Genomic DNA, 18,357 nt, shown 5'->3' with positions numbered 1-18,357 from the left:
TGTATCAAATACCTGTTGCCTGTGCACTGAAGAATACAATGTAAGCCTTGTATACATAAAATTCTCTCTTCCCTGCTGACACATTAGTTTGCTACTGCTCTTCACTTGAGCAGCTGCTTCTTATCGCGAGTCAGAATCACAGAACTGTTAAGGTCAGAAAAGACCCCTGAGATCAAGCCCAGGCTGGTTACAGTGATGTTGGCTGGTGCAAAACGTTGCCTAACTCATAACATTTCTTCAGATTTGTTGTAAACTTTTGCTAATGGAAATGGAACCTTTAGCCAAGGCATGTGAAGTGATTTGGCAAAGTACTGTGGAGTAGAACAGAGATAGTTCTGTCTTTGCCATACATTGTGGAGTGAAAGTGGATTTTACATAATTCTAAAAATCATTATTTTCCATTTAGTTTATAATTTGAAAAGATAATAAAAATTGAATCATTGGAGATTTGAAAGGAACAATTTCAATAGGTAATTAAATTTCAGTCTGATGTCCAAAGAAGCACATAAATGTACATAAAACACAAAAATCAGCTGCAACTATATCCCACAGTTCAGTGCAGTACAAGTACTATTAATTTTACTTTTTTTCCAAATATAAATGTACAGCTCATTGTGCTTTTCTATGGTAAATGTAGAACTCTGGTGAAGGAGATTAAGATACTTGGCAGGCTTGCCATAGATTATACCCCACTGTGAATCTGCACTCTGACAAGCAATAAACAGCACATTGTGCTGCACATCACATATCTCTGAAATGCACTAATGCCATTACTCCAAAGAATGTTGTACCCTAATCATAAATAATGCAGATTTCTCCTTGGGGAGCAGCTGTACAAGCTGTGTGTGGTCCCTGCAGGGCACACAGCCTGACTGGGCATTGCAGGTACTGCTTTGCATACACTGCAGGGAGAACTAAAAAACACCTTTGTGGAGAACTGCCTGGCACAGCACAGAGGAGAGCTCTGCTTTGAATGTCCTTTGATAGAATTATCTAGGAAATTTCTAACAAAGCCCTTCAAAGTTAATTTCCAAAAAGGGATGCTAGAGACCAACTTATGAAGGGATTCAAGTCCATCTAAAGTACTGTTAGCTAAATGTGCTCAGTAACTGTAATAGATACTTAGGCCATAACTGTGATTTTATTGACCACTGAAGTAATGAAAGTAATTACTACATCACAAATGTAAATCTAGAAGTTAATTTCTATGTACTAGTAATTTTCTGAGAAACTTAAGATTATTTTAAATTGAAATAATTGATTTTTAGGTGTTCTGAATATTGTGGGTTTTCAAAATTTCTGATTACAAGCTTTTAGGAGGAAATGGTTAATAGTTGAAAATAGTACCTTGAGAGTGAGCAAGGAAGGAAATTTATTTTGAAGAAGACATTAAAAGCTGAAGCATGGATTCAGAACCTCATTTCTAGCCATTTCAACTATAAATTGCTTTCTTCTGTAAACATTTCATCCTGTCAAGTGAAATTAAATTTTTCATGTAGCTAATCTTTAAAGTTTTTTATTTCTATAGTTTCCTAGTACACAGCAACTTAATACATCTACTGTAAAAGACAGTTTTAAAACATTGAAAGAGGCTGTTGCTTAGTGTTTGAAGAGACTTTTGCTTACCTCTTCTCTAAAGCAGAGAGGTGAGAAGTGTATGATTAGGCACATCTTCCTGACTCATCTTACAAAAGTAACTGGAAATTGCAGAACTTGGGCTTTTGATCCTAAACCTGACAAGAAGCTTAAAAATGTACCTAGATACAGTGGGAGGAGAAGGTTCCAGTGAAACATGAAAGCATTGCAGAACATGTGGACAAGCTGTTCCTTCTGGGGATTTGGTACACTGAGAGTAAATACAACAACAGTGCATACATGAGAAATAAGTAGATGAATAGTCAGTGTATTTCAGCATTTCTTTTAATGACTTTCATGAACATTTCTCCAAACTTGTTTCATAAAATAAAAAATAAATGCATATCTTAAAGCACAGGTTAATAAACTGAATAGGCTTTTGTTAAATAATGCACTACAATATGCAAGTTATGCATTTTTTCATTAGACTGACTATAAATATCAGCTAAATTATGCATTCATGTAAGTATGGTTTCCAATATTTCATTTAATGTCATCATATACTACTGTGGATTAAATTGTGTGCTGAATATTTACAACTTCTTTATAAACTTCTGTGCTTTTTAACTAAACAAGATGAGGGATAAGAATAAACAGATGTAAGCTTCAGTGTCCAGTGGTGGATTTTCATGTACTGCAGTGTGGCAATTTCTTTAACATCTTCACTCAGTTCAACCAAAACAGGGTATTGGACAGTCTCACCATGTGTCCTGGTTTTAGCTCAGAGTGAGTTAATTTTCTTCCTAGTGTCTGCTACAGTGCTGTGTTTTAAATACAGGATGGGAATACTGTTGATGACACACTGATGTCCTGGTTGCTGTGAGCAGTGCTTACACAGAGTCAAGGACTTCTCAGCTCTCTCCCCACCCCGGCTGCGCGGAGGCTGGGGGTGCACAAGGAGTTGGGAGGGGACACAGCCAGGACAGCTGACCCCAGCTGGCCCAGGGGATACTCCACACCATGTGGCATATGCTCAGCATATAAACTAGGAGGAAAGTGGTTTGTTTCCCCAGTTGCTCTAATTCTTAGTATCTCTCCGTCTACTTTTTACACTTACTATGAAAATAGACTTGTGGAGTTAGGAGCAGTGGAAGAAATCATGAGATCCAGTGATAAATACAGAGAGCATAGAGCACAGAGCAGTGAATCTCCCAGGCCAGCCCTTGGCCAGCTTTCCTCTCCATTCAGTGGATAACTATTCATGTTGCAGAACTAAAATTAAGGATTAAGTAAATCTAATATACAGAAGCTTTCATGTCATCTGCCCATATGGTATTTGGCTTTTAGTGCCTCAGTTTAATGAACATCAATAATTTTCTGTGCTTTTTGTTTGGGGTCATAGATGAACTTTTTAGTACAGTGTCAATACAAAGAAGCAAGGAACAAAACTAGAGAGGGAGCTGGGCATACCTGAATTAAGAGGAAATATTTTCTTGCATCTTTTAATATAAATAGGCTATTGGTTGAATGCTAATTGTGTGCTGTGAGGTGAGGATGCCTTTTGAATACTTAACCTATGTACGGATTTATAACTCTCATTTTACAGACATAAGCCTGATCTCCCACTATTTTAATATTAAAAAAACTATCTAGTATGTATCAGTCTGAGTAAAACTTAAGGTAGAATTAGTGAATTTAGTGGATGGTATCTTTTTTCCAATGGTATGTTTTTCACTTTTCCCAGGAGACTCCGAAGTATGGTTGGAAGGAATATTACTCTTGTGTGATGACTGTAACCAGTGAGCATCTCAGAGATCTGTGGAAGCAATTTCGGAGACGAGATATGCTGAGATAAAGGAAGAAAGCAGGATTGTCTGCACTGGCTAAAATTATTTATTCCCATGAATTCTTAATGAAGAACAAACTAACCCAGGTGAATTGCGAATCTTCCAGCTGCAGTAGAAAACACAGAACTTCTTTTCCACTTAGTGTAGTGATCATCAACTCTTAAAACTGCTGTTCAGTATGGATTTCATTTAATTGATGAATTAACTATGCCATGTGAGTGGGCAAAGCCTTCTTTTGTAAGAACACCTTTTGAATATTATTTTTTATTATTTTGAGATAAATTTGTGATTTAAAAGGAAACAAAAATAAGTCTTACACCTGGGCAGGAAGATGTTTGGCAGTGAAGAGAAACCGCCTGCATCAGCTTAGACTGTGAATTCACTTTCAGATGAGCACTATTAAAAGTTTGTGCTAAACTGAAAGTGAGACTACATTAAGTAGCATAACAATTACACGTGAGTTGAATGGACAAATTAAAGTCTTAGAGGCTGTTATTTTACAAGGAGTAAGCTGTTATGGTTATAATGTGAATGATAGGTATTTACCTAGGAAAAGTACTGTATGAACTACAATGTTCAGATTCTCCAAGTCTTATTATTGTGTTTATGAATTTATCCTTTTAAAAAATAGTACAGATTTTAAGATGTCTTACAAGCAGTGTGTCAAAGACAAGTCAAAATGTTCAAATTCATGTAGCACACACTTTGTAATATTTATTATAAATTTTATTGCCATACACTGGTATGTTTCAGGTAGAGTACAAATTCATGTGTTTATTGTGAATAGTGCACTTTTAATGAAGTGGCACTGAATAGGAGTTATAGTTGTCTAATTTGCTACTCTGGAATGCCGTATCTGAAAACTAGATAAATAGCTTGTGTTTGTGTCAAAGCAAAAACAAAACAAAACATGAATGCATGCACAGTACAGAACAACACTAAGTAGTATTATTTGAATATTACTTGTTTGCTATTCAGCAGCATATTTCCTTACTCCCTATTAACATTATTGTTAGGTAGTAGGAATTAAATCCACACAAACAAGAACAAATATTTTTTACACCCTTCTTGAAGAGATTTACTGGATATTGAATAAATCTGTATCTGTTTAGGAAAAGACTGTGCCATGACATGATTCCAGCTGAATACGCACACACTTGAACTAATGTCAACAAATTGTCATCAGAAGCAGAAACATTTGGTAATCAGACAATCAAAACAGAACTAAAAGAATGCTTTTAGATATCTTACTACTCCAAATCATGAAATAAAACTTTTTACAGTTTTATTCAGTGCACATGTTGCTCAATTATCATCTTAAATGTCATGTGAATAGATGTATGGTGTCTGTGTAACAGTGCATCTAAGTTTTGAAATGCTTAATTTATAGTAACATATATTTCTGGTAGAAAAACCAAAACAAAATGAGAAGGAAGCTTTTTTTTAAGAAATTCCACACTGAGAATTGTTAAAAAAATAAATTGCTAAGTGTGGCTTTTATCTGAAAAAAAAAAAACAAACCCCACCGCAAAACCCAGGCCAGTTCAGAAAACTATCAAAGGATGATACTTCAGTTAATATTTCATGATAAATAAATTCAAAATTTCCACCTTGGTGTCCTTAAACTATTGACAGCAAGAAATAAATCAAATAAATTGAGATAAAGGTTCTTGAACTGACACAGCAGAACAGAGGTAAGCTGCAGTCCCTGAGTGATCACTTGGGGAATCAGCTGTATTCAGTGTATTGTCTCGGTACACAGAACTGTCTCACTGCTTCTTGTCAGCACATGCAAAACCCAGTTTGCTACTTCAGTGGCAAAGGACAAAGAAGAGAGAAGAAAACATTGGGAGTCACCGAAGGGGTTCCCATCCTTCCTTTTCATTCATGGCTGTCACTCACAGTGACCTCCCCTTGGAGGAAGCAGCTGTACCATCATCATTTTGCTGCTCCACTGCCCTAGGCAATAGTGCACTTTGCTTTTATGGCTGGCTTGAAGCAATTTTTGCATTTTTCTATAAATTTCTTATCTATAGTTACTTAATATTAAATAGAATGTGAAAGTGTCAGATTAGTTTCTAAGACTATTTTTCTTCATGTTTAATAAAATTATTTAATATAAATATGAATATATACATATAATATTCTTGTTCATTTCAAAATAAATGCACTTAAAAATAATTTTCTTTGCCGTGTATATAATTCAAATTCTTTTGTCACAATCTTTTTTTTAATTTGGTAACATGAATGTGTAAGCACTTTGAATTAGAGCATCTTGCCATGACAAAAAAATAGACTTGTTTTCTTCTTTTAGTCATCTCTTTAGATAGCTTTGCTTTTCAGCCAGAGAATTCTGCATAGAAGACCTGAAAATGCAAGGACAGGTGAAAGCAAGGCACAGTAATGGCATATGCCATCTGCTCTAGAGGCACCCCTTGGATAAGCAACAGTCACTGGGCTCAGTAAAACCTTATTAAAAATCAGCAAAAATCCTGGCAGCACAGGAGATGTGTATGCTGCAACTAAATTGTTTGAAAAGTTGCATAAATTAAGGCTTTGTTAAAAAGCAGCTCTTGTTGTCCTCTGTAAGTTGAGAAAACTGTAATAATGCAAGTGAATATTCAGAGGGTGCTTAGGAACTGCCCGCAGATGCCCAGACCAGCTCAGATAAAGTGAGAACCAGCAACCTCAGCTTTGGGTTCCCTTGTGGTGCTAACCAACTTCTGCCTGAGCTGTGGGGAGCCCCTGGCTCCTGGCAGAATATCCTACAGTGTAGGCTGCTCCCTGATAATCTGCTGGTGCTTCAGATCCCAGTGGCAGCAAGATCCCTCCTTGCACATTTTAGCAATAAGTGGATACAGACTCCTTCCACTGTAGATTGTCACTTTATATGACACAGAACATTATCAGCCTGAAGGGGAAAAAACCCAAAGTATTGAACAGTAACTTTCAGCACTTTGTTAGTCACACTGCCTGCTTTCTGTAGTTATTTGATCTCTTCTTTTCCACCTAAATATCAGGATACAAATGTTTTGAAGTAAAGGGGGGAAAAATGATACAGAAATTTTTCACTTTGATGTGACATGGTGTGATATGATGATCATACCTAATGATGTGTCTTGCCCTCTTGTCCCACTGAGGATATAATCACGACAGTGTCTAGGAAAAGAACTTGAGACTCATTCTTGCAAAAGGAAAAGAATCAGAGCAAAAAATCACTATTCAGAAATGGATCTGGAACTAATTTGTAGCAATACCAAGTTTGAATTCCCCTTAAAAACAAGCCAAAACTTACATGAATATTTTTAATATGTGTGAGGTCTGAATGCACAGTATTTTTCCCTATATCTGAGAATCCATGAAAGCATTTGGCACCCTGAAGCTGTCAGCAGATACTGTCCTTGGATATATTGCATTTATTTTCTTACACATACAATTTAATACAAGGATGTGCTTTAATCTTGAATGGGTAATGTTCATTTTCACCACTAATTTGACTTAAAAATTCCTCCCACAGATGAACATTACAATTAGCTAGTAGTATTCTCTGAAAATACTAGTATCCACTTCAATTTTTTTTATTAAAATACATAATTTTGTACATACAAATACTCATAGAAAAAAGCAATATATTACCTGTGGGGTTTTTTAACTCTAACCCTGATTCAGAAGCTATAACCTAGATTCAAAAGAGTATGACCCTGTAAGAATAAACTTTCAGGTATTCTAATCTCTGCAATAAAATACTGAGTCTGAAGCTAGTTACCTAGGCTTTAAAAAAAAATGTCCTTGCACTTGGAAACTGTGTGACAAAACCCACTGCAGGGAGCAAACACTGGAATCCAGAAGTCTCTGCTGTTTCAGGCAGATTCTGTAAGAGGCTGCTGAACCATTTACTTTCTCTGTGCTGTGGCCCTTGCAGCATTTTTTGTATCATTTAATGAAGACAGTGGACAAGCTACCAACACTGGCTTGCAGGCTGGCAGGTAAAACATTTCCATGGGAAGTGGAGAGAAAGAAAATGTGGCTGTTGCTGCATTTTGTGCAGACGTACTCTGAGGATCCCAGCAACAAAAAGCACGAACATAGGCAGGTATTTCATCCCTGGACAACAGCCAGACCTAGATGTATGACCAAGGCATGGAGTGGCTCAAATCTGTCAAGACATTTCAGGGCATAAGCTCTAAAAGTAAGTTTTAAACCACTCTGTTGGGAAGAAGGGCGGGGGAAGAAAAAGGAGGTTCTCAGATTGGTAGTTTTAAATTTAGATGTCTGCTTTTAGTGTCAACCATTAAACATAACTTCTACTCCACAGGGCAGAAAGCACTAGAGTGGGGCACACAGCATGGGATAAGGTGTCTCACATATTTCTTGAAGGGTTTTTTACTGCAGGGGTTTTGATTTTTGTCTAAGCAGAGACCTGCTTTAGGGCACTGTTTAAATCTCCATTGCACGGGCACTAGCACTGATTGGAACTGATTTAGCTTTTCCCAATGTTTCCCATCTTAAGAGACAAAAGGAAAAGCAGGAAGGAAAGGAAAATTCCCAGATGAATGCATCAGGGGAAAAAAATAAAACAATGCAATGAAAAAATTACCACTGAAAGTGACAGAAGAGTGGGTGGATAATAAGCCCAAATAGGACTTGAAAAAACTTCCCTGAAGGCAGACTCTGACAAATACAGTATTGTATCAATACAGAGGTAGAAATCAAGAAATCTAAAGAAGGAATTGGAAAGGAGCTAAGTGTGCTTCTCCTGTGGAGAACAAGGAAAATTGCCACAAAAAAATTAAGAAAAAAAATCATACAACAACAGTTAGGTTTGGATATCAAAACAGTTGCAAATAATTAAGTACTAAGCCGGGTTGAGAGGGCAAGCAAGGAATTGAACACATTTGGGCCAGCCCTTCAATGAAAGTACATTTGACAGCTAGCCTGAGACTAGGGAGGCTCCTTAACTGCTGGTTTTCATGTAGCCAGGAGCTATCAACTATACACAGATGGTCCCAAACTCCAGCTGGGATACAAGATGCATTTTGCTGGTAATATCTTACGCCAGAAATGTGGAGATTTCCTGTGTGTGGTAAGTGTGGTCCCACACCCAAACATTCTGGAGAGATGCAAGCAGCACAGTCACTGTCAGGAAGGCCAGGAGCATCCCTGCAGGGCTGTTGGTTCACTCGGTGAGTGCTGTGTGCCTGTCAGTCTGTCTGTGTATTCCTGCTTCTAGCTGCTGCTCTGTGTATTGCACTTGTGTAGGAGTAAATATGTGTTTTCCTGTCCTACTCTTCCTCCTCCTCCACTGAATACATGGGACCTGGCGGGGGAGGAAGTATTCCATCGTATCAGATTGCTTACAGAGAAGAGAAGAGCCCTCTCTTGACTTGCAAAGGAGTAGTTTTTAATTAGGACTGCATGCTAAGCATGTCAAGATGCCTTCCTCAGAAAGAGGCAGAGTTTTCACTCCCCATTCTGTACCTGAACCCAGCTGGAATCTACCAGTCAGAGCAAATGGAAGGAGGGAGTGCCTGCTTCACTAATGTCATCTGATCAAGGACCTTATCACGTGGAATGACAAAGGGAGGAAGCCAAACCTAGAGATGTACAATGTACCAGCAGGGAGGAGGATGCCCAGCCCCAGAGCTATGGGTGGTGATCCCTTTCTTTAACATCCCTTTGCACAGCTGGGTACAGAGAAATGTCAGATGCAGCAATGTTAGAAATACCCAAATGTATGCCAGGAGAGACACATTTTAAAAAATCTACCAGCAATCATTTGCATATACCTTGCCTGAGGGGAAAGCCTGAGCAGCACCACTTATGACAAGAACATTTTATTTCAATTTGCCAAACACTCAAGCTGCCTCCTCAAACCCCAGCTTCCTTCAGCCCAACTCCTGACAAGAAAATTACCTTCATTTCCTCTCTTTTTCTTTCGAACATTTCATACAAGTAGCAATAAGCTGTGTCCCAAGTAACCTCTCTCACTGCAGAGACAAAGCCCAAGTACACTGATTTGGGCAACCTCTCCATTAATGGACTATCCCAAGACTTACTTCTGCCATAACACAATTGAATATGCTTGTTCTTGAGTTTTTCTGCTGTTACCTAAAATTTTTGCACAGAGGGAGGGAGAGGAGGAAAAGCACATCAGAAAAGAGGCCTTGTGACCCAGCTGGAGAGTGATGAGAGCTATGAAAGGAATAGAAAGTAACTATGGATATGAAAAGGAGCTAGAGAGCCCATGTCCATGGGGAAAAGACAGAAGAACAGGAGAGAAGGATTCTTTACAGCTCTCTGACCAAAGGATGCTCCAAGGTAATTCAGAGTATTAGTCAGGGCAAGATTTTTTGTTCCATCTAAATTAAAGTGAAATTTGCCTGTTTATTTCACTAATTTTGAACCAGATAACCATGATTTTGGAGCTATGGTAAAGCATACACTATAGTAATTATTCATGTAATCACTAGCATATGAAATAAGAGAATTCTGATTACTGTGAAAGTGAGCAGTGAGCAGAGGGTGGTAGTGGCCATGGAAAAGATAGAATGCTGAACTACACAAGCCCATTTCCATGAGGCGATAATGAAAAGCTTCTGAACAGAATTTGTATGATATAATTTAAGGCCTTTGTAATACATCATCTTTTTATTCCCACACTCCTGGCAAACTGCCACCTCTCTATATGCATAATATTCTATAATAACTATGACTCCAAAGAATAAATTACTATGTTATAAAGTTTTCTCTAGTGTTTACTGTGTTTCCCTGGCATGTGTTGTTAATAAGCCCTGTGTCACATACAGCATTTTAATATGGTTTACAGGAGAAATCTTTTCATAGCCCCTAAGGCGATGCAAAACCTACTTCACCCTTACATACACAGCATCTAGCTGCAAACTTCTGAAGGTACAGACATGTCTCCCTGGAAACACAGGATACAACAGATGCATTATCCTTGGTACCTGAGAGAGGTCACTGTCACGTATTTCCAAATAAGTGCAAAAAGCCATCAAATGAATTTAATTGCCTTCATTTCTTTTAACTTTTGCCAGCTGAGCATGGGGCTTGCCTTCAGGCAGTGGTAATCTTACTCCTTCTGCTTTTAAAATCTATGTTGAATAATTACAGATGTTTTCCTTAAAACATAGTAAAGTAAAATCCTTTAAATGTTCTATTAAAATGCTGGCTTCAGCAATGACTTGGATGATTAATTAAGGTGAAATAAAAAGCTTTTATTGTCTACATCATGTTGGTTTCAGTCTCTTTATTCTTGTTTGAGAACTATAGCATGCAGGAATATAAAATCTAGCTTTTCAACACCATTCCCTGTCTCTTTACCTTTAAATGTATAATACATAATTTGCCATTATGCAGAATCTTTTCTTAAATTATTCTGGTCCAATCTTTTGGTAGCATATTTTGTTCATTCGTCTACTGTAAGAGCCATACATTGAGGAGACGGTTTTGCTGAGCCCTTCAGAATGATATACAAGCCTTTTTCCTGAATAGGCAATGATGAATTATTGCCATGGGATACACATATTATCCCTCTCAATACATTATGCGGTGTTGGTCATTCATTCAGTTCATTGTGGCTAACTGAAATCACTCAGTTTGATCTTACTGTAAGAGGGGTGCATGATTTTCCATCATATAAAAACACTGCAGCCATATGGTCAACTTCTTTTTTGTGTCTTTTCAACAAACATACTATAGCTACTCCATTTTCTACTCTGGAACCTGCCAGCAACACCTACCATTGGTTCTGTCTTATTTTCTCCAAATTTTTTTCTTCTTTCCCAGTCTTTTTCTCAATCAATGGCAGTTGTATGCCTTCCAGATAGTGATTACTTATCTTCACGTGTAGTCTCCTGCATGACATATTAGAAAAGGTTTTTTTATTTTTTTTCAAAGTCCAAACCCATTTTAATCAACCAGCTACTTCCCACCTACTGCACCGCTGATGCTCTGAGAGATTCTAGCAGATTACAGAAACACAACAGGCCATGCTCGACGTTACTGATTTTACAGTGATAATTCAGCAACGATTAGGGTGCACACAACCTAACGCAGGCAGAGTTTGCTGTTATAGTTCACAAGCGTTTCATTACGATGAGTGCAATGGGAAGCCTTTCGGAGAAGGGTGAGTCAGCACAACCTTCCGCCACCTTCCCCTGCACGAACAGCTGCCAAAAGCCACAAGCCAGCCATGCCTGCCCACAGCGGCCGCCCACCGCCTCCTGCCCGCCAAGGCACGGCAGCCCGCACTCCTGTTCGCCGCACTCCGCAGCGTTATTTGCGAACGCGGCAGCGCTTTTGTAACCGGGCGTTCTGAAGCGCTCGCAGGGCGCTGTTAAGCGTCGCCATCCCGCTGTCAGAGGCGGATGATGAGAGAGCAGCGTCGAGCGCAGGCCGCCGCCCGCCCCAGCGCCCAAACACGTGGCGGCCGGAGCCGCGCCCTGCGCCGGGCGGGGCCGCTGCGCCGCCGCCCCGAACTGCCGGCCGTGTCCGTATCCGTGTCCGTGTCCGTGCCCGTGCCCCTGTCCGTGTTCCCGGCCCGGGACAGACACCCGGATCCCACAGGGCCGCACGGGCCCTCGGGCGGCTCTGGCCCCGCTGCCCGGCCCTGCCCAGCCCGGGGGAGCGGCGGGCGGGCGGTGGGAGGAGCGGCCGCGCCGGGAGGCGGGGCCGGGGCGGGCTCCGGCGGGGAGCGCGGCCGGGGCCCGGGCCCCCGGAGCGAGCGAGCGGCGGGATGCGGTGCGGGAAGATGGCGGCGCCGCCGCCGCCCGCAGCCGGGGCGCCGGGCGCTTGGGGCGGCGTGCGGCGACGCTGCCAGCGGCTGCTCTACTGGGTGCCGGTGCTCTTCATCTCCAGCATCCTCTGCTGGTCCTACTACGCCTATGTCACCCAGCTCTGCCTGCGTGAGTGCCGCCGCGGCGGCGGGGGGCGGGCGGGACGCGGGTGGGCGCCGCCGCCCCTGCCGGGGGAGCGCAGCCGGGCGGCACCGACACGGACACGGGCACGGGCGGCCGCCTCTGTTGTTTGTCGGCGCCGGGGCCACCCCCGGCTGGGGCTGCTGCCGCCGCCGCCGCCACGCCCGGACCGTGTCCGAGGCTGGGCTGGGCTGGGCTGGGCTGGGCTGGGCTGGACCGGTTTCCCCGCGCCCCGGCCCCCTGCGCTGGAGAGCGACATCCGCGCTGCCCGATGTCCGCCGTGACCCATCGCGCCCGGTCCCGCTCCCGCGGCAGGAGGCAGCCGGCGCACGGCGCTCTCTCCACAGGCGGGAGTTTCCCTCCGTGCGGCGCGCTGAGTGCGGCCGGTCCCAGCCCCGACACGGGAAGCGGCACCGGCCGTGCCGGCGGCTGAGCGGAGTTGGCCGTCCCTTCCGCGCACACACATGTAAACACACATACAGGTACAGAGCCATTGGGGGCGGACGTGCAAGCAGGAATAGGTAGCAGGAAACCCGCGAGTCTCCCTGTGCCACCCTTCAGTCGTCTATAAAATGCCCAGCTGTCGCAACTTCTTGCTCCCTTCCTTGTGGTCGGCAGCGTGCCGGTGCACTGGGGAGTCATCCTGGCCGCGCACCTTGGCCCCTGACCCTGAGCTCAGGCGCATCCCTGAGCACACTCTGGGGGCTGGGTGAGATGTGAGATTTGTGTGCATTAGGGCAGCCGAGCCAGAAGGGTTTATTAAATGACCGGCTCACCCGCCTCCCTTGGTTTGGAAGGGTGTTTTTCCTGATTTTGGTTCTGTTACGGTGTATCTTGTAGAAAACCATTGAATCTGATTTTTAGAGGCTAATGTGTGGCATACTGATGTTTCAGTAACAGTGTCAGCATAATGGCACACGGGAATATAAATTAGATGTACTTAGTTTTCAGCTGTTCATGTTGAAAATCTTATCAGTCTAATACCTAATTTTTGATTTTATCTTTTTTTAATTGCATATAGAAGGCTGGTAGGATTTTTATCCTATGGGTGCTTGGCTGAGCAGTTGAGGGATTAAGTAAAAGGTGATTGCCAGGCCTAGCACCTCTGGTTTTTGTATCAAGACTTGCTGTAGTTCCTATATTGGAGGTTAGGCTTTTTGGATTTTTTTCTTTGCTAACACCACTCAATTCTGTTCATTTTAAACAACACTCTTCAATAAAGTTACCGTTCCCTCATGAGAGGAACAATGAAGTGTGTACCTCCAGCACAAGGAAGCAAATTGTTTCCAGGATTCTGGGAATTGGCTGAGCAAGCCTGGAAAGCAGAGCTGTAAGCTGACACGAGGAGGGCACGGATGTTCCAGGGAAGAGCCTCTCTGTAGTCAATGTTCTAATGTATGCAGCCTTCTGGTAGGTGCAGTAGGCTTCTTCTGGGCACTACTGCTTCAGTATTCTACTGTATTTTTTATTTTGCATAACTGTACAATAGGGAAAAAGTGGGTTTTAGTTCACCTGAAAGTAGGTACCTCTTAAAGAGATGACATGCTTGAAACTTGCTTCTGACTATAAACTGTGGTTCACTGGTTCCTTGAGAACCTCTCAAAGCAAAAGGCCTGCAATGGGAGGGGGAGGAAGTGAAATCCTGGGGCTCAGCTAAAGCATCTTTTACTGAGTTCCTTTCAATGGACAAGGGTGGTTTGTTTGTTTGTTTGTTTCCCACCCACCTCCACACGTTCCAGTGGGAGCTGGCTCACCAGGTTTTTAATTCAACATAATAGTCATCCACAATCTCCAGTAAGTCCATCTTTTATCTGTATCTGGATGTTTTCCCTCATTTTTGGCATATTAAAATAAAATAAGCTCATGTTTTGTCTTACTAATGAATATTTAGTGTAAACAACAGAAGGAATAACTAACAACTCAGGGAACGAGAGCCAACGGCAGGAATAGACTGTAAGCATTTCAGTGCTTTGAAGCCAGCCTGTCTGTTCAGTGCTTCTTTTATTCCTGCAGCACTGAATGCTAAAGAGGACGTATATAGCTGGGGCTTTTTCTGCAGCTGTCATTGGGGCTGACAACATACAGGGAACAGTGTTAACTATTGTGCAATAGGACCTGGCAAGGACCCTGTTGTAATGTAAGTGGTCTTTCTGAGCTTTTAATAATGAGAAAGTGATTCAAATGTAGTGGTTTGAATGGATTTGTGGGGTTTTTTGTTAGAGTTTATTTGATGGTTTTTTTTTTTTATTTCATCCTGTTGTTGTTTGGGTTTTTTTTTTATTTCATCCAAGCATTATAGGAGGGGCTTCTTTTTTTTAAGAAATCTACTAAGTTGATTCCTTATATACCTAAAGCTGAGTAGTTACAGTACTGAGTAGCATTTTAGAAACAAAAAGGGATTTTATAAACAGAAAAATGAGCCCACTGTTTTTAACACTAGTATTGCCATGTCTAGAGTTCTGTCTCTTTTATTAGTGGATTCACATAAGTGCTCATGCAGCTTTAACCTTTAACAAGAAGGAGAAAGGTGTTGAGCACTAGCAAATAGTTCTCTTCTTTCTGCTGGATGTAGAATGAATACTGGAATTAAATGTGTATATGAGTTGGTCTTAAAGCACTCAACTAAAAATTGCTTACCTCTAATCCAGTGCAATTCTCTTGATTTTGTCAGTATTGCCTTTTCACAAGCCCTGTCTAGTAGTAGTACTTCTTTTTTCACCCTGAATAACTTTGTGTTTCAAATTACTGTGTCTTTAAGTGTTCCTCCCCTTAGAAAATAATTTGAGTGTGTGTATGAGAAGCTAAGGGATATAGATTTATTGTTCTTTCTCTAAAAAGGATGGGGAAATACAAGCAGCACATAGTGAGTACAGTGAACTTTGATAGCTCAAGCTACTGAAATTTCAACCTAGGATACATGGAACAACAGTAACATGGAGTGCAAATTAAATACTTCACCCCAGCACCTGTATCCATGTGTCTATACTCAGAAAATGCTCATTGGATTCACTCTTTATGAAAACCTGAAAATGAACTTTCGGTGTTTATTAAAATCTTTGTGTACTTCACATGCAAAGAATAAAAAATTCTTACATTTCCCTTCTTAGATGCATCTCTAAGTCAGGTTAGTAAGGGACTTGGAGGAGTTATCGATTCCATGCTTTAGGGAGGGCAGAGCCAGTGGTTATTGCAGTTTCTGACAGCTGTTTGTCAGAAATGTTCTTGACAAATGCAGATACTGACATCCTTTTGTTTCATTTTGTTTTCCTACCTGCTCAGGATTTGGAGGTGTATATCACAAGGAAAATGTAAAAAAATTGACAGTGTTGTGACAGATGTTTTTAGGAAAAATAACAGCTTAGCTGATGAAAGGGTTATCCTGTAGATATTCTCTATCCAATAGAAAATGGATGTTTTTGTTCAGTTTTGATCCATTTTTACATGGCACTAATTTTAATTCACAGGATAATGCTCTTGCTCAGGGAATCCTGTCAGAAAATGCAGCTTGAATTTGTAATTTTGAAGAAGGAAAATAGATTTACTGTGGAACAAACGAGCAATAAGCATTTTGTGACTACTCCAGTGAAGGGAAAGGGAGGAAATATTGCCACCTGGTGAGTGATTTGCCTGATTTGGAAAAGAATAAATGACTTGAGCATGGCTGAAGAGGGGATACAACAAGACATTCACAGTACTGTCAGGAATGCTTACAAGTCTCATCTTTGGTTTTAGTGTAGAATATGTGACTGGTTTCTGTCCACAGCTATCCACAGCTACCTTCAGAAAGCATGGAATGACATCCAGCTGCTAAAGATGTTAATGATCATGAAAGATTTTTGCTGGAGGATCAGATTGATTAGTGCTGAATTGAGGTTTTTGACCCTGTGAACCATCAGTGGGATGGAATTATAACAGGATGTAAAGCTGCTTAATTCATCACAGTTTAGAGGAAGGATTAATACATGCCCTGTGGGCTTGGCAGAGTGTCATCAGGGCATCAGAAGTGGCAGCAAATAAGGAGATAGAATGTGATAGGGTGGGAGGGGAAAAAAAAGCTAAAAAAAAAAAAAGAGTTAGACCCAGGATTTGGTCAGCTGGATTTGAGCTCTTTGCTCAGTATGTTCTCCAGATAGATTAAAGGATTTATGGTACTTGCAGCTTATGTCTTGGAACAATTTAGAGCTTAGGTTTGGCTATAGAAATACAAGTACATTGTAACATTGCAGGTGGCTGTAGTCAAACGCTGGTTAAATTACCTGTCTGCACATTAGCTGCTAAGGTACAAAAGTACTTTGGTCCAAGAAAGTTTGCATTTTTATTCCATATTTTAGAAATACTACCTTATTTTTTCCCCCCCTCTTCTGACATCTGTGGTTACTTTGAGAAAAGTTTCAAAACTGGTGGCTGAAGTAGAATTGGCTTCTGAATTACAGCCAGCAGTGCTCCTGTGCATTTCCGAAATTTCGTTTGAATGCTTTCTCAGATTGTCAAAGGCAGCTGCCGTTCCACAGTTCTGGAGCAGAATTGATGTCTATGTTAAGCAGGGCTGGTTATCTCCCCATGTCATGCCCAGTGTATTACCTGTGGGTTTAGTGCCTTGAAATGTAAACCATGGCTTGGAGTTGAAACCATAAGGTTTATGATGAAGATATAGTTACTGGACGAGGTTATGTTTTGAGGTGAAGGTTTAACACTGCTTGATACATAACTTTAGGAGTTGTTCTTGTCAGGGTGCAGTTTTTGTTTGCTGAAAAGTGTCTGGCAATACTGGCAGCACAAGAGTTTGGTAGAGCCGGACACTTTTCATTCAGTCTATGTTTGTGACTTGAAAAGTAAATGGGAAGTTTGTAAAGAAGAAGGATTAAGTCAGTTCCTAGTCATACCCTATACAAAAGCAGTGGTTTTGTGACCTTACCTACAAAGGTACCAAATAGCAGCTGCTGCTGGGCAGGTGGACAGTGGTGCAGTTTGATGGGCACAGGCTTGAAATGAATCTTCTGAAACATTTGCAAATACCATCAAATGCAAATGTATGGGTTATTGATGGCTACCTATGCCAACCTTAAATATCCTGAAATATTTCCATTAGTTTTGTTCTGAAACAAAGCACTGGAGGCACCTTGTCTCTCTGAATCAATGCAAATCACTGCTCTGTCTAGCAGAGGGGTAGGTTTTTATTGCAAGCACTGATATTTTTACTAAAGGACTATTGCAGGCAATGACAGAACACTTGTCAAAACTATAAAACACTTTTATGTGTGCACAGAGCTGAGTAAAACTGCATCTATAGATCAGTGTTTTACAGCTTCAAATATGCTATAAAGATAAAATGTGTACTTAGTTTTCTGAATCTGCTCCAAGATGTTAAACTTCATAAAAGTTTGAGAGACCCAGCTATTTATAGGTGTGGCTGCAGAGTCTCATCATATTTATCTTGTTTTCCCATTCCAAAGATTTAAATATTTTAAAAACGTACATAAAATATTATAGCAAAATTTTGTAGATCCACTTTCATTGCAGCTTTAAAATATTATTTGCTTTATCTCATTTCCCTTTTAAAATTTTTTCCTTATTTTTAAATCTAGTCATTACATTTACAGTTCAGAAACTTTGGGTTTAGAAGTCAAGCAAAATTTAACATTACAAAACCAATGCACTTTTTGATATTAAATTTATCTTTCAAAATCTTTCGGGGTTTGTGCTAGCAATGTGTCTTACCATGTCTCTAGCTATGTGGAGATGGACATCTACCTAGTTTTTACATGGTTGAGTGAGAATTAAGCTTTCTTAAGAGAGAAAATAAGTGGAAATCGAAGAAGTGGGAGCTCCGCTTGGTCGGACCCAGTGTGCGAGGTGCCTAGTGCTGTGATTTCTCTTCCTAGCAAGTTAAGTTGGTGATGGAAGCCATCCTGGACTTTTTAAGATCCTTTTGAAGCACAGCATTGTATCACCTTTGCAATTGTCCTCTGCTTGGTGGCACTGACTATTGGATGTGCTGC

General features: G+C 40.9%; 2 protein-coding genes across 10 annotated transcripts in view; both read left to right on the top strand.

The window, feature by feature from the left end:
• Positions 1-4,942, top strand: part of MICU3 (mitochondrial calcium uptake family member 3) — a 51,598-nt gene extending 46,656 nt beyond the window's left edge. For all 9 annotated transcript variants that reach the window (XM_074541458.1, XM_074541455.1, XM_074541456.1 and 6 more), the window contains one exon: positions 3,320-4,942. In XM_074541458.1, coding sequence (XP_074397559.1) covers positions 3,320-3,430 — 111 coding nt within the window. In that variant the 3' untranslated portion in view covers positions 3,431-4,942. The remainder of the gene's footprint in view (positions 1-3,319) is intronic.
• A 6,966-nt stretch (positions 4,943-11,908) lies between these two features.
• Positions 11,909-18,357, top strand: part of ZDHHC2 (zDHHC palmitoyltransferase 2) — a 35,212-nt gene continuing 28,763 nt past the window's right edge. Inside the window, exon 1 of the mRNA XM_005483885.4 lies at positions 11,909-12,346. Coding sequence (XP_005483942.3) covers positions 12,178-12,346 — 169 coding nt within the window. The 5' untranslated portion in view covers positions 11,909-12,177. The remainder of the gene's footprint in view (positions 12,347-18,357) is intronic.

The sequence above is a fragment of the Zonotrichia albicollis genome, chromosome 5 (assembly GCF_047830755.1).
Source record: "Zonotrichia albicollis isolate bZonAlb1 chromosome 5, bZonAlb1.hap1, whole genome shotgun sequence".
Classification (NCBI taxonomy): domain Eukaryota; kingdom Metazoa; phylum Chordata; class Aves; order Passeriformes; family Passerellidae; genus Zonotrichia; species Zonotrichia albicollis.
The sequence above is the reverse complement of the archived record's forward strand: the minus strand, read 5'-3'. Positions and strand labels throughout refer to the sequence as shown.